The 15,303-nt window shown below is 43.6% G+C and overlaps 1 protein-coding gene across 1 annotated transcript in view; it reads left to right on the forward strand.

Moving 5' to 3' along the window:
* Positions 1-15,303, forward strand: part of SUGP1 (SURP and G-patch domain containing 1) — a 32,483-nt gene that overhangs the window by 15,159 nt on the left and 2,021 nt on the right. The window contains exons 8-10 of the mRNA XM_025989446.2: positions 6,645-7,000; positions 13,874-13,980; positions 14,828-15,005. Coding sequence (XP_025845231.1) covers positions 6,645-7,000; positions 13,874-13,980; positions 14,828-15,005 — 641 coding nt within the window. The remainder of the gene's footprint in view (positions 1-6,644; positions 7,001-13,873; positions 13,981-14,827; positions 15,006-15,303) is intronic.

Here is a 15,303-nt window from a genome sequence, read left to right on the forward strand (position 1 = left end):
TGGAGGAGACCCAGTGCAAACCAGCAGCTAAGACAAGGCTAGGGTCTGTGAGCCTAGAGAAAACCTCCCTATCAGGAGCTGCCCACCTACCTCAGCGGGCAGGTCCCTCAACTTGGCTCTTCTTTTTTTTTTTTTTCTTTTTTAATTCATTTATGATAATCACAGAGAGAGAGAGAGAGAGAGGCAGAGACATAGGCAGAGGGAGAAGCAGGCTCCATGCACTGGGAGCCTGATGTGGGATTCGATCCCGGGTCTCCAGGATCGCACCCTGGGCCAAAGGCAGGCACCAAACCGCTGCGCCACCCAGGGATCCCCAACTTGGCTCTTCTTAAATCCATATTAGTCTCTTTCTGGTTACTAAGCATCTTTTTTTTTCAAATCCAGCCAGCTGTTCTCTTCCATCTTTGAAAATGTTTTTTTCTTTTGTCTCTTTTTAAGGTGTCATTTTTTAGGGCACTTGTAGGTTCACAGCAAAATTGAAGGGAATTTATACAGATTTCTCACATGCCCTTCCCTGCCTCTACACTTGTACAGCCTCCCCTATTATTAATATTCCCCACAAGACTAGTACAACTGATGAACCTACATTAATATGTCATAATCACCCAAAGTCCATAGTTTACTCTGGGATTTGCTCTTGGTGTTGTATATTCTGTGAGTTTGAACAAATGTACAATGACATGTATCCATCATTATGGCATTATACAGAGTATTCTCCTTGCCCTAAAATCACCCATATTCCACATACTCTTTCCTTCTTCCTCACTGACTCCTGGCAACCACCGATTTTTTTTTTTCCTGATTCCACAGTTTGCCTTTTCCAAAATGTTATATAATTAGAGCTGTGTAGTATGTAGTCTTTTCAGATTGGCTTTTTTTGCTTGGTAATATGCATTTAAGACTGATTCTTCTGTGTCTTTATATGGCTTGACAGTTCATTTCTTTTTAACACTGAATAATATTCCATTGTCTCGATGTCCCACAGTTTGTTTATCCATTTAGCTACAGTAGGACATCTTGGTTGCTTCCAAATTTTGGCATTTGTGAAGGAAACTGCTATAAACATCTGTGTGCAGGTTTTTGTGTGGACATAAGTTTTCAGCTCTTGGGTAAATACCAAGAAACATGATTGCTGGATTGCATGGTATGCTTAGTTTTGTAAGAAACTGCCAAACTGTCTTCCAAAGTGGCTGTGTCATTTGCTTTTCCCTCTGCAGTGAGTGAGAGTTCCTGTTGCTCCACATGCTCGCCAACATTTGATGTTCTCAGTGTTCTGGATTTTGGCCATTCTAATACATGTGTAGTGGTATCTTGGTGTTTTAATTTGCATTTTCTTGATGACATATGATGTGGAACATTTTCTCATATGCTTATTTGCCATCTGTGTATCTTTGGTGAGGTGTATGTTAAAATCATCAGCTCATTTTTTAATTGGGCTTTTTTCTTATTGTTGAGTTTTAAGAGTTCTTTGTATATTTTGGATCATAGTGCTTTAGTAAATGTGTCTTTTGCAAATATTACCTGTCAGTCAGTGGTGTGTCTTCTCTTGATAGTGTCTTTTGCAGAGCAGAAGTTTTAAAAAAGTTTTTTTAAGATTTTATTTATTTAGGGATCCCTGGGTGGCGCAGCGGTTTAGCGCCTGCCTTTGGCCCAGGGTGCGATCCTGGAGACCCGGGATCGAATCCCACATCGGGCTCCCGGTGCATGGAGCCTGCTTCTCCCTCTGCCTATGTCTCTGCCTCTCTCTCTCTCCCTCCGTGACTATCATAAATAAATAAAAATTTTAAAAAAAAGATTTTATTTATGAGAGACAGAGAGGCAGAGACACAGGCAAAGGGAGAAGCAGGCTCCACACAAGGAGCCTGATGTGGGACTTGATGCCAGGACTTCAGGATCACGCCCTGAGCCGAAGGCAGACGCTCAACTGCTGAGCCACCCAGGCATCCCGGAGTTTTATTTTATTATTTTATTTTTTTTAAAGATTTTATTTATTTATGCATGAGAGTCACACAGAGAGAGAGGCAGAGACACAGGCAGAAGGAGAAGCAGGCTCCATGCAGGAAGCCTGACCTGGGACTCGATCCCGGGTCTCCAGGATCAGGCCCTGGACTAAAGGCGGTGCTAAACCATTGAGCCACCCGGGCTGCCCCCGCGAGTTTTAAATTTTAATGAAGTGAAGCTTATCAATTTTTTTCATGATTGTGCCTTGAATGTATCTAAAAAGTCATCACCGTTTATGAGGTCATCTGGTTTTCTTCTGTGTTATCTTCTTGGAGTTTTATGTTCTTACGTTTTACATGTAAGTCTATGATCCATTATTAGTTAATTTTTGTAAAGGGTGTGAGGTCTGTGTCTAGATCCTTTGTGTGTGTGTGTGGGGGGGGATATCCAATTCCCCTTGTATCATTTGTTGAAAAGAATCTGCTCCATTGGACTGCCTTTGCTCCTTTGTCAAAGATCAGTTGACCATGTTTATATGGGTTTATTTCTGGGCCCTTTGTTCTATTGATCTGTTTCTCTATTCTTTCACTAAACTACCCTGCCTTGATACTGTAGCTTACAGTAAGCCTTGAAATCTAGTCATGTCCATCTTCTAAAATTGTTCTCATTCAATATTGTTTTGGCTATTATGGGTCTTTTGTTCCTACGTAAGTTTTAGAATCAGTTTGTCAATATCCACAAAAGAGTTTGTTGGGATTTTGATTCAGATGGCAATGAATCTATAAATCAAGTTGGAAAGAAGCAACATCCGGGCGCGTGGGTGGCTCAGTTAGTTGAGCACCTACTTTTGGCTCAGGTCATGGTCCCAGGATGCTGGGATAAAACCCCATGTCGGGCTCCCTGCTCAGCATGGAGCCTGCTCCTCCCTCTCCTCCCTACTCATGCTCTCTCATTATCTCTGTCGCTGTTTCTCTCTCTCAAATAAATAAAATATTTTTTTTAAAAAAGGAAAAAACAACATCTTGACAATATTGAGTTTTCCTATCTATGATTAAGGAATATCTTTCCAGTTATTCAGTTCTTTGTTTTTGTTTTTGTTTTTGTTTTTTTAAGATTTTATTTATTTATTCATGAAAGAGAGAGAGAGGCAGAGACACAGGCAGAGGGAGAAGCAGGCGCTAAACTGCTGAGCTACCCAGGGATCCCCTATTCAGTTCTTTGAATGCATTCATCAGAGTCGTATAGTTTTCCTCACAGAATTTGTTCGTATTTTATAGACTTATACCTAAATACTTCATTTTTTGTGTATACTAAGGTAAATGGTATTGTGTTTTTAATTTTAAATCCACTTATTTATTGTATGTATATGGGAAAGCAGTTGACTTTTGTGTATTAACCTTGTATCCTGCAGCCTTGTTATAGTTATTAGTTCCAGGAGTTTTTCTTTTTTTAAGATTTTATTTATTCATGAGAGACACAGAGAGTGAGAAAGAGGAAGAGACACAGGCAGTGGGAGAAGCAGGCTCCATGAAGGGAGCCCAATGTGGGACCCGATCCCGGGACTCCAGGATCATGCCCTGGGCCAAAGGAAGACGCCAAACTGCTGAGCCACACAGGGATCCCCCAGTTCCAGGAGTTTTTTAATCAATTTTTTTCTACATAGATTATCATGTTATTTGTGAACAAAGTTTTATTTCTTCCTCAGTGTGCTTGCTCTTTCCTTTTCTTATTGCATTAGCTAAGACTTCTAGTACATGTACTAGTGTTAAAACTTTTTGGTGGGGTGGGATATTCTGTCCTTGTTTCCATTCTTAGTGGGAAAACTTCTAGTTTCTCACTATTAGTATGATGTTAGCTGTAGGGATTTTTGTTAGATACTCTTTATCAAGTTGAGAAAGTTTTCTTATGTTTCTAGTTTACTGAGTGTTTTTATCATGAATGGGTGTTGGATTTTGTCAAAGGCTTTTTCTGCAGCTATCAGTATGATTGCATGATCCTTTTTTAGCTTGATGTGATGGATTACTTTTTTTTTTTAATGTTAAATCAGCTTTGCATACCTGGAATAAACTCCACTGTGTGTAGTTTTTTAAAATTTTAAAAAATTTTAGGGATCCCTGGGTGGCTCAGCAGTTTAGCGCCTGCCTTTGGCCCAGGGCGCCATCCTGGAGTCCCGGAATCAAGTCCCATGTCGGGCTCCTGGCATGGAGCCTGCTTCTCCGTCATCCTGTGTCTCTGCCTCTCTCTCTCTATGTCTATCATAAATAAATCTTTAAAAAAAATTTTTAATTGAAGTATAGTTGATACATAACATAAAGTTTCAGATGTACAACATAGTGATTTAACAATTACATACATCGGGCAGCCCGAGTGGCTCAGCGGTTTAGCACCGCCTTCAGCCCAGGGCGTGATCCTGGAGACCCGGGATCGAGTTCCACATCAGGCTCCCTGCCTGCTTCTCCCTCTGCCTGTGTCTCTGCCTCTCTCTCTGTCTCTCTCGGGGTCTCTCATGAATAAATAAATAAAATCTTAAAAAAAAAAAATTTACATACATCACAAAATGCTCACAGAAGTTCCCACATGTTACCACACAAAGTTATTTTTGACCATATTTCCTGTGCAGTATTTTTCATCCCCATGACTTAAGACTGGAAGTTTGTACCTCTTAAACTTCACGTATTTTGTCTGTCCCTCTATCCCACGATAATTCTTCCACATTTGTGGATTCGGTTTGCTAATATTTGGTTAAGAATTTTTACATCTGTGTTTGTAAGAGATATTGGTCTGTAGTTTTTTTGTGATATATTTGGTTTTGGTATTAGCGTAATTGGATAAGCTAGGAAGTATTTTTTCTTCTATCCTGTGAAAGGGATTGATTGTAGAGAGTTGATACCATTTCTTCCTTAAATGTTTGGTAGAATTCACCAGTGAACTCCTGTAGGCCTACTGCTTTCTGTTTTTTTTTTTTTTTTTTTTAAGATTTTATTTATTTATTCATAGAGACACACAGAGGGGGGGGCGGCAGAGGCACAGGCAGAGGGAGAAGCAGGCTCCATGCAAGGAGCCTGACGTGGGACTCGATCCAGGGTCTCCAGGATCAAACCCCAGGCTGCAGGCGGCGCTAAACCACTGCGCCACCGGGGCTGCCCTGCTTTCTGTTTTTGATTGGTTATTACTTACTTAATTTCTTTCTTTTCTTTTCTTTTCTTTTCTTTTCTTTTCTTTTCTTTTCTTTTCTTTTCTTTTCTTTTCTTTCTTTTCTTTTCTTTTCTCTTTCCTTTCCTTTCCTTTCCTTTCCTTTCCTTTCCTTTCCTTTCCTTTTCATTATTTTTAAGTAATTTCTACACCCAACATGGGGCTCACACCCACTACCCCAAGATCAAGAGTCACATGCTCTACTGACTTAGCTAGCCAGGCGTCCCACTTAATTTCTTTAATAGAAGTAGAACTGTTCACGTTGTCTATCTCTAGGGCAAAGAAGTATGAAGGAGTATAGAGATGCCACCATCTCCTTGTCTTTCTATCCCACCTTAGGTACCAACGTTAGTAGAGCTGGGGTTTCTTTCTGCTGTCTTTCTTGTATGAAAAGAATTTACCACATCCTTGAGCCTGCACATTGCTTTTTTTTTTTTTTTTTTTTTTTAAGTTTTACTCATTTGAGAGTGAGAGAGAGAATGAGCACAAGTGGGAGGAGAGGCAGAGGGAGAAAAAGTCTCCCCGCTAAGCAGGGCGCCCAACATGGGGCTGGAATCCCAGAACCCTGGGATCGTGACCTGAGCCAAAGGCAGATGCCCAACTGACTAAGCCACCCAGGCACCTCAAGCACACTGCTTTTATAGCAGAGCATTATGCTGTGACTGGAACCTCCAAGTTCATGAGTGCAGGTCTAGCCCCTTCTTGTCAAGAGCTGTATAGCCCATGCTGTACACAAGTTTTGTTTCATGGAGCTGAGCTGTGCCTCTTCCCTCTGGTATGGACCCCAGAGGTGGGACTGTCAGTTCAAGATATGCATAATCTGAGAGGTTCCAGGCAGGTGCAGAGGGAGCCATAGTTTCTGCCAGCTCTGAAGCCAGCGCCACCTGCTTCAGACTTGGGAGTAGGATTGGTAAGTGGACACCAAGGGGACCCTGGACTTCCAGTGAATTGGAGGCTTTTGCCCAGTTGGAGTCTAGTCCCTGTCCATTCCAATGTTCATTGTTTCTGTTTTGGCTTCATTTGCTATTTATGCCTCTCAAGGGTACATCAGAGAGAAGCATAGATGTGCCAAGCTGTCAGGTTTAAGACAAATTCTGCCCTTTGTGGCACTAGGTATCTCTCCCAACTCAGGATTTCTTGATTTGAAGGCTCATCTAGAGCAACGGGAAGAAGCCCTGCAGAGCCTGGGGAAGGTCTGACAGAGCCACCACTTTTCCTTTGAAGGAGGAGTGCCTGATAGAGATGGTGTAGGGACTTGGAATGGCCAGTGGCTCACAGGAATGGCATGGTAACAAGCTGTGAGCATGTTACACTGTTCCTCAAGTTTGGGCCATCAGAGCCAGCAGCTACTGAAGCCTGGAAATGCAGGATGTTGTGATGGAGATCTCAACCCTTATATGACCCTGGCTAACCTGGGCACATGTGCACAAGGCCCAAGCTGCTCCTGCCCAGAATGAGGCAGGGGGCTTGGGCCCGCTGACGATGTGCCCCCCTCCCCCTCTCGTTTGCAGCTTTCTATACGAACCCAACAGCCAAGGGTACAAATACTACCGCCAGAAGCTGGAGGAGTTCCGGAAAGCTAAGGCTGGCCCCACAGGCACTCTCATGGCACCTGACCTCAGCCTGAAACGCAAATCCCCTCCTGAGACCCCATTGGGGTCCTTACCCCCAGCTGCTGCCTGCCCTGCCTCATCTGCCCCCTCGCCTGCAGTCACTCCAGCTCCAACCATCCCTGGGAAGCCAGCCACCACAGCCACTGTGAAAAAGAAGCGAAAGAGCCGGTGGGGGCCTGAAGAGGACAAGGTGGAACTCCCACCCGCCGAGCTGGTACAGAGGGATGTAGACGCCTCTCCCTCACCTCTGTCAGGTGGGCTGAACCCCTTCCCCCACCTCTGTCAGGACAATCTGGCTTCTTTCACTGAGATATATGTTTCCAAGATTCACCCGTGCTATAGCATGTGTCAGAATTTCATTCCTTCTTATGGCTGAATAATATTCTATTTTATGGATGGACTACACTTTATCCATTCATCGGTTGATGGACATGTGGATTGTTTCCACCTTTTGGCAACTGTAAATAATGCTGCTGTGAACATTGGTCTGCAAGTACTATTTGAATCCTTGATTTTGATTCTCTTAGGTCTATACCTAGAAGTGGAATCACTGGGTCTTGCGATAATTCTGTTTAACTTTTTGAGGAACTGCCAAACTCTTCTACAGCACGGTGCACAAGGGTTCCCATTTCTCCACATCCATACCTTTTTATGATAACCATCCCAGCAGTTATGAAGTGAAGTCATGTTGTAGTTTTGAATTGCACTTTCCTAATGTGCGATGGTGTTGAGCATCTTTTCATGTGCTAATTGGTCATTTGTATAGTTTATATGGAAAAATGTTTTCGTTCTTTGCTCACTTTTAAATTAGTGATAGCTTAAGACAATTGTCTTTTTGTCGTTGAGTTGTAGGAGTTGTTCTTTATATATTCTGGATATTAACCCCCTATTCAGATACATAGTTTGCAAATATATCTTCTCATTCTATCGATTGTCTTTTTACTCTCTTGATATTGTCTTTTGATGCACAGAAGTTTTAAATTTCATCAAAGTTCAATTTGTTTTTGTTGCCTGTACTTTTGGTTTCATTTATGAAACCATAGTTAAATTCAAGGTCATGAAGATTTGCCCCTGTGTTCTAAGTTTTTTATAGTTTTGGGACTTTGATCTATTTTGAGGCAATTTTTATGTATGATATAAGTAAGGATCCAACTTTATTCTCTTGCATGTGGAGATTGGTTTTCCTGGATTCTTTTTGTTGAAGAGACTTTTCTTTCCCCATTGAATGGTCTTGACAGCCTTGTCTAAACTCAATTATCCTTAGATATAAGGGTTTATTTCCTGGCTCTCTATTCTGTTACACTGGTAACAGTGTCTGTCTTTAGGTCAGTACCAACTTTGATTACTGTAACTTTGTAGTAAGTTTTGAAATTGGGAGTGTGAGTCTTCGAACTTTGCTCTTCTTTTTCAAGCTTGGCTATTGAGGGTCTTGCATTTTCAGGTGGGCTTCTCCATTTCTGCAAAAACACTGTTGGGATTTTGATAGGGATTGCATTGAGTCTGTAGATCGCTTTGGGCCTTATGGACTTGATAACAATATTTAAGTCTTCCTTACAACAACAACCAGTCTTCCAGACTGTGAACACAGGATATCTTTCCGTTTATTTAGGTCTTCTTTAATTTCTTTCAACATGATTTATAGTTTTTATTCTATGTGTCCTTACGTGGTTAAATTTGCTCCTAAGTGATTTTTTTTTTTTTGATAATATTGTAAACAGCAATAAATTTTTAAATTTTCATTTAGGATTGTCGGTTGGTAATATATAGAAATACAACTGATTTTTGTGTGTTGATGTTGTTGGATCCTCCAAATTTGCTGAATTCACTTATTAGCTCTGACAATCTTTTGATGGATTCTTTAGGCTTTCCTATATGTATAATTATGATCATGTCATCTGGAAATAGAGATAATTTTATTTCTTGCTTTCCAAGTGGGATGCCTCATTTCTTTTTCTTACCTAATTGCTCTAGTTAGCACTTCTAGTACTAAGTTGAATAGAGGTGGGGAAAATGGGCATCCTCCCCTAGTTCTGATCTTAGGTGGAATGTTTTCAGTCTTTCACTATTGGATATGATGTTAGGTGTGTGTTTTTATATATGGCCTTTATTATGTTGAGGAAGTTCCTTTCTGTTCTTAGTTTATTGAATACTTTTATCATTGAAGGGTATTGGATTTTGTCACATGCTTTTTCTGTATCAGTTGAAATGATTGGATGGGTTTTTTCCTTCAGTCTATTAATGTGGCATATTACATTGGTTAATTTTCTTATATTGACCCATGTGATATTGTGGTTTATAAGAAATACATATCTGGCCATTCAGATGACCAAAGTAATATTTCTCATATGTATTTGGTCTTTGTTCACAGTTCCTGGCTCACAGTTCCTCCTAAAACCCTTGGAATTTCCTGAGTGATAAGAGCAATGGGAGCATCTTTTGTTGTATTATTTGGTCTCCGTCCTCAGTTCATGAAAATGCTTCAGAGCCATAAAGGTGAAATGGGGGTCTTGTTATTTTATAATAAGCCCCTTTCCACCACAACTGGGTTTATGTTACTGAGGTGACTTTTGGAAAGCACCTAAGAATGGGGGCTGGTTGCCAGGGGAACCAACCATGAAGAGAAGGTTGGAACTTTCCCATACTTTAATTTCCAGGGAAGTGAGAGGGGCTGGAGGTTGAATCAGTCAACGGTGGCTAGTGATTTCACCAATCATTCCTATGCACTGAACCCTCCATAAATACCCAAAGAGACAGGCCTCAGAGAGCTTCCAGTTTGGTGAAGGTGTGGAGGTTCAGGGAGAGTGACATGCTCAGAGAGCATAGAAACTCTGGGCACTTTCCCCATACCTTCCCAGGGCATCTTTTCCATCTGGCTTTCCTAACTTACATCCTTTTATAAGTAAAGCAGTAATCTGGTAAGTAAAATGTTTTTCTGAGTTCTGTGAGCCAGTCTCAAATTAATTGAACCCAGGAGGGGATCATTGGAACCTCTGATCTATAGCCAGCCAGAAGCATAGGTGATGACTTTGGCTTGCAGTTGGCAGCTGAAGTTGGCTGGGGAGGGGAGCAGTCTTATAAGACTGATACCTTAACCCATGGAATCTGATGCTACTACCTCCTGGTGGATAGTATGAGAACTGAGTTGAACTATTGGATACTCAGCAGGTGTCTGAAAATTGCTCGTTGATGGGAGGGACCTTCCACTGCATCCCCCCAACACACACACACATTGGAATTGGTACCAGAACTCTATTTAAACAACCCTTGCATTTCTGGGATAAATCTCACTTGGTCATGGTGAATAATCCTTTTAACATGCTACTGTATTCAGTTTGTTGCATCTATATTCATAAGGAATGTTGGTCTGTAGTTTTCTTGTGGTGTCTTTGTCTGCTTTTGGTATCAGGGTAATACTAGTGTTATGGAATGAGTTAGGAAATATTCCCTTCAATTGTTTGGAACAATTATTAGCATTAATTGTTCTTTTAAATGGTTGGTAGGGACGCCTGGGTGGCTCACTGGTTGAGCGTCTGCCTTTGGCTCAGGGTGTGACCCAGGATTCCTGGGATCAAGTCCCACATCAGGCTCCTTGCATGGAGCCTGTTTCTCCTCCCTCTGCCTGTGTCTCTGCCTCTCTTTCTGTGTCTCTCATGAATAAATAAACAAAATCTTTAAAAATAAATAAATGAATGAATGAATGGTTGGTTGGTAGAATTCACCAGTAATGCCATCTGGTTTTGGACTTTTCTGTGTTGGGAGATTTTTGATTACTGATTCAATAATCTCTTTACTTGCTATAAGTCTATTCAGAATTTCTCTTTGTTCTTGAGTTAGCGTCGATAGCTTCTATGTTTCTAGGAATTGGTTCACTTCATCTAGATTATCCAACTTGTTGGCTTAACAGGTATTCAAAGTATCTTTTATGATCCCTTTTTACTTCCGTAATTTCATTAGTAATATTCTCTCTTTCATTTCTGATTTTAGTGAGTCTTTTTTTTTTCCCTTAGGAAGTCTGCCTAAAGGTATGTCAATTTTGTTATCTTTTCAAAAAATCCAAGTTTTGGTTTTGTGGATTTTCTCTTACTATATTTCTATTCTCCACTTCCCAAATCTTTATTTCCTTCCCTCTGCTAGCTCTGGAATTAGTTTTCTTTTTCAGTTCTTTAAGGTGTATAGTTGGGTTATTGATTGGAGATCATTTTTTCTTAATGTGTGTGATTATAGCTATATATTTCTCTTGTAGCACTGCTTTTGCTCCATCCTGTAAGTTTTGGTGTTTTCTGCTTTCGTGTTCATTCACCTCTTAAATATTTTCTAATCTCTCTTGGTGATTTCCTTTTTAATCTATTGATTGTTTAAGAGTGAGCTGTTTAATTTCCACGTATTTGTGAGCTTTTCAGTTTTCCTCCTGTTAATGATTTCTAGTTTCATTCCATTGTGATCAGAAAAGATTATGATTTCAGTCTTTTAAAATCTATTAAAACTTGGAGCACCTGGGTGGCTCAGTCAGTTGGGCATCTGCCTTCAGCTCAGGTCATGATCCCAGGGCCCTGGGATTGAGTCCCGAATCAGGCTCCCTGTTCATTGAGCAGTCTGCTTCTCCCTCTCTCTCCCTCCCTCTCCTCCTCCCTGCTCATGTGCTCTCTCTCAAATAAATAAAATCTTAAAAAAAATTATTGAAACTCATTTTGTAGCCTAACATGTAATCTGTCCTGGAGAATGTTCCCTGTGCACTTGAGAAGACTATATTCTGCCATTGTTGGGTTACATGTTCTATATACATCTGTTAGGTCTCATTAGTTATGGTGTTTAATCTTCTATATCCTTATTGACTTTTTTTTTAAAGATTTTATTTATTTGAGAGAGAGAAAGCAAGAGACAGCATGAGTAGAGGGGGGAGGGACAAAGGGAGAGGGAGAAGCAGACTCTTCTCTGAGTAGGGAGCCTGACACAGGGTTGGATCCCAGAGCCCTAGGATCATGACCTAAGCAGAAGGCAGATGCTTAACCCACTGAGCCACCCAGGTACTCCATCCTTATTGATTTTCTATCTAGATATCCTGTCCCTTATTAAAAATGGGGTATTGAAGTCTCTAATTAGTATCGTAGAACTGTTTATTTTTCCCTTCAGTTTTGTCAATTTTTGGTATATATTTGTTTTATCTTCTTTCTAATTCAAGTTTTTTATCAATATAGAAATTCCTTCTTTGTCTCTTGTAATCTTTTTTGACTGGAAGTCTATTTTGTCTGACGCTTGTATGACCATCCCAGCCCCCTCTTGGTTACTGTTTGAATGGAGTACATTTTTCTGTCCTTTCACTTTCAACTTATTTGTGACTTTGTATCTAAAGCGAGTCTCTTGTAGATAGCATCTACATGGATCCTGTTATCTCCTTTAAGCTTTAAAGTGCTTGGATCCATTCTTCTCATCAAAAGCTCAGGAAATACATGATAAGTACCATGATTGCCACAGTCAGTTTTGCACAGTCCACTCCAACATCTGCCTACTTGACAATTTCAGAGATGGCCAGTGTATGGTCTCATTTCTCCTTTTCTACCACAAACCCACCAGGGTAGGGAGTCTATTGTCCTCCCATTCTGCAGGTGAGAACAGGTGAGAACAGGTGACAGAGAGAGACGATCTGCGGGCATCTAGCTTACTGTCCTCCACTCAGCCTGCACTGCAGTCTGAACCCTCTCAGCCTCCCTCACCCCTGGACAGACAAGCATAGAGGAGTCATAGGTGCCCTGGTGCTGTCACTACATTTGTTTTGCAAGGATGGGCCGAGAGGGAAGGCAGCTCACCCAAGTCACATGGCTGGCCTGTCAGCCTTGCCCATCAGTCTTGCCCATTGGCCTTGCCCGTCCAGCTCTGAAGGTGGTCTTTCAGTCCAAGGAGTAAGCTAGTGAAGATTCTCCTACACCCTGGGGTTCTAGGTAGCATGTCTCCCCAGGGTTGAGGGTGCTTCATGTCAGATTGCCACCAAGTGCTGAACTCTGGTGCCTGCTGTAATGGAGGATGCTCAGCCTTGCGTGCTGCTCTGATGCGTCCGTGTCGTGATTCTGAACCACTGTCTCTGAGGCCTGGCCCCAGCTCATAGCTGGTGAGGAAGCCTCCCCTGTGGTCTAGTGTACAGGCATAGGCTCTAAAGGCTCGCATCCAGGTTTAAATGCCACTGGCCCATGTCATCCCTGGGGGAGTGTGAGCAGCCCCTGCCTGCTTGCTTGCTGGTAAAAAGGCCCAAGGAGAGGGACAGTGGGCAAGGTCCAGGCACAGAGTGGACTGCTCAGACCTTGGCTCTCTTGCCCTGTTCACAAGGCTCCCACACAGACCTTTCAGGAAGGTATTAGGATAAAACTTGGGGTCAGGGAGCACTTGTGAGTGGTTCTTGGGGGTGAATCCCCAGCCCTAGTGTGGTGGGAGGACCTGGCTCTTTGCACATGCCAGAAGGGCCTCTCCTCTGTACCTCCGTCTGCCCAACTTCTCTCCCAGGAAGCTACTGCCTGAGGGGTGGTGGTTTCCGCCACCCAGATGGGGCTGTCACAGCATCTTCATGTGCATTAGTGTTGCTGGCTCCAGTCAAGCTCCAAAACTGATGCCAATTTAAATGTCAGTTGCTTTGAGGATGGTCGGCTGCCTCCCCGGAAGGAGCTAACAGCTACACAGCTGAGTCTTATGCCAGACTCTGAACCCTTGTGTGTCTATGCTGCGTTTCTGTTCCCTGAAGGGCTTATTTCCAAGAGTCCGTGTGTGAATGCACACACACAGGCACATGCTTATTTCCACTTTCATGTCTCTGCTTTTACAAAGTCCCTGTCTTGTCACCCATCAGACATGTGACCTTGAGTGAGGCCCTGGACCTCAAAGTTCTGATGTTGGCATCTGCAACATGGGGGTATAGAGCGTGCGTGGAGAGGTCACGTGAGGGTGAAACTGGGTGCACGAGATATAGCACAGTAAGGCCCTCAGGGTCATCATGTGACAGGGATAACAACTGTTGTGATGTGAGGGCTCTGGCATGTGTGCTGTGTGCCTCAGGTGTTGTCAGCGCATGGACTCTGTGCCACATGCAGGAGCCGGTCTGGACCCGTGCATCCGTTGCTGACCAGCCTGTGTCTTATTTCCAGTTCAGGACCTCAAGGGGCTTGGCTATGAGAAAGGGAAGCCTGTAGGTCTGGTGGGTGTCACGGAGCTGTCAGATGCCCAGAAGAAGCAGCTGAAGGAGCAACAGGAGGTAAGTCTGTGGGGCAGAGCAGACAGGCTCCAGAGGGTCTGGTGGAGTATTGTCCCCTGCCTCCTCTCACAGTTCCACGGTCATGTCATATTCTGAGCTTCTCTGCGTTGAGTGGATCCATTTCAGGGGAGAGGTCCTTGGGCAGGCATGTCCCTGTCGGCCCCATCCCACCTCCCAAAGGCCTTCCCCAGCCTGCATTGAACCCAGAGTTGAGGCCTTCTCACACTGCCTGGGTAGTCCCTAGGCTGGTGCTCTACAGCTGCACCCCACCCAACGCAATTGTGGGCTATTCCTGACTAGGTAGGCTCCATTTTAGTTTTCTGTCCACTATCCTCCAACATCCAGTACAGGACAGGCCTGGCTAGCACTGGGTGCCCTGAACCATGTGACAAATGCTCATTTGATGTTGGGCTGTGTTGGAGTGAGAACTGGCTTTGCTTCTCTGCTGCTTTCCTGGGGAACTACAGGTATCCGTCTGTTGGTCCTTGAGGACAGCTCACCCCAGTCACCTCCTTCAGGCTGGCAGCTGTGCCACCTCAGCCTCAACCCTTCCGTGGTCAGGGGCCTGCGGTACCCTCATTTGGTCCATAGCAAGGGTATCCAGGACATGCTGTGCTCCAGGCCAGACTGGGTGAAACAGAGAAGGATTCTCCTTGCTCAGCACAGGGATTCAAAGAACCCAGGGCATGCGCTGATATAAGACTTTGTGTCTTCTTGAGCACTTGCTCCAAGCCTTGCTCATGTGTCTGTCCTAGGGAGGGCACCTGACATGCATAGGTAAGGCAAAGGGGCCAGCCCCCTGCACATGTGGTACGTGGCATTGCTCACTGGTATGTGCCGCCCACAGATGCAGCAGATGTATGACATGATCATGCAGCACAAGCGTGCGATGCAGGACATGCAGCTCTTGTGGGAGAAGGCCCTGCAGCAGCATCAGCATGGTTACGACAGTGATGAGGAGGTGGACAGTGAGCTGGGCACTTGGGAACACCAGCTGCGGCGCATGGAGATGGACAAGACTCGGGGTATACCAAGGAGCACCTTGTGGGTGGAGTGAGAGGGTACCTGAGAGGTGAGGCCGTGCCCTCTGCACCACAGACTCAGGAAGCCTCACTCACCTGCTCGGAAAGGCACCTGGAGGCACCACCTGCCCAACTTGTATGGCCTTGAGCAAGAGAGTTGGCTTCTCTGTCTCTGTTTCCTCTTTGGAAAAGAGTGGTTCTCTAAGTGTTCACTGCTGTTTGAACATGGCACTTAGCAGGGCTGCCTGTAGGAGCAGGGTTTTGGGTCAGCATCTCCCCCTCATTCTCCTACGACTCCCTG

The sequence above is a fragment of the Vulpes vulpes genome, chromosome 9 (assembly GCF_048418805.1).
Source record: "Vulpes vulpes isolate BD-2025 chromosome 9, VulVul3, whole genome shotgun sequence".
Taxonomy (NCBI): Eukaryota; Metazoa; Chordata; class Mammalia; order Carnivora; family Canidae; genus Vulpes; species Vulpes vulpes.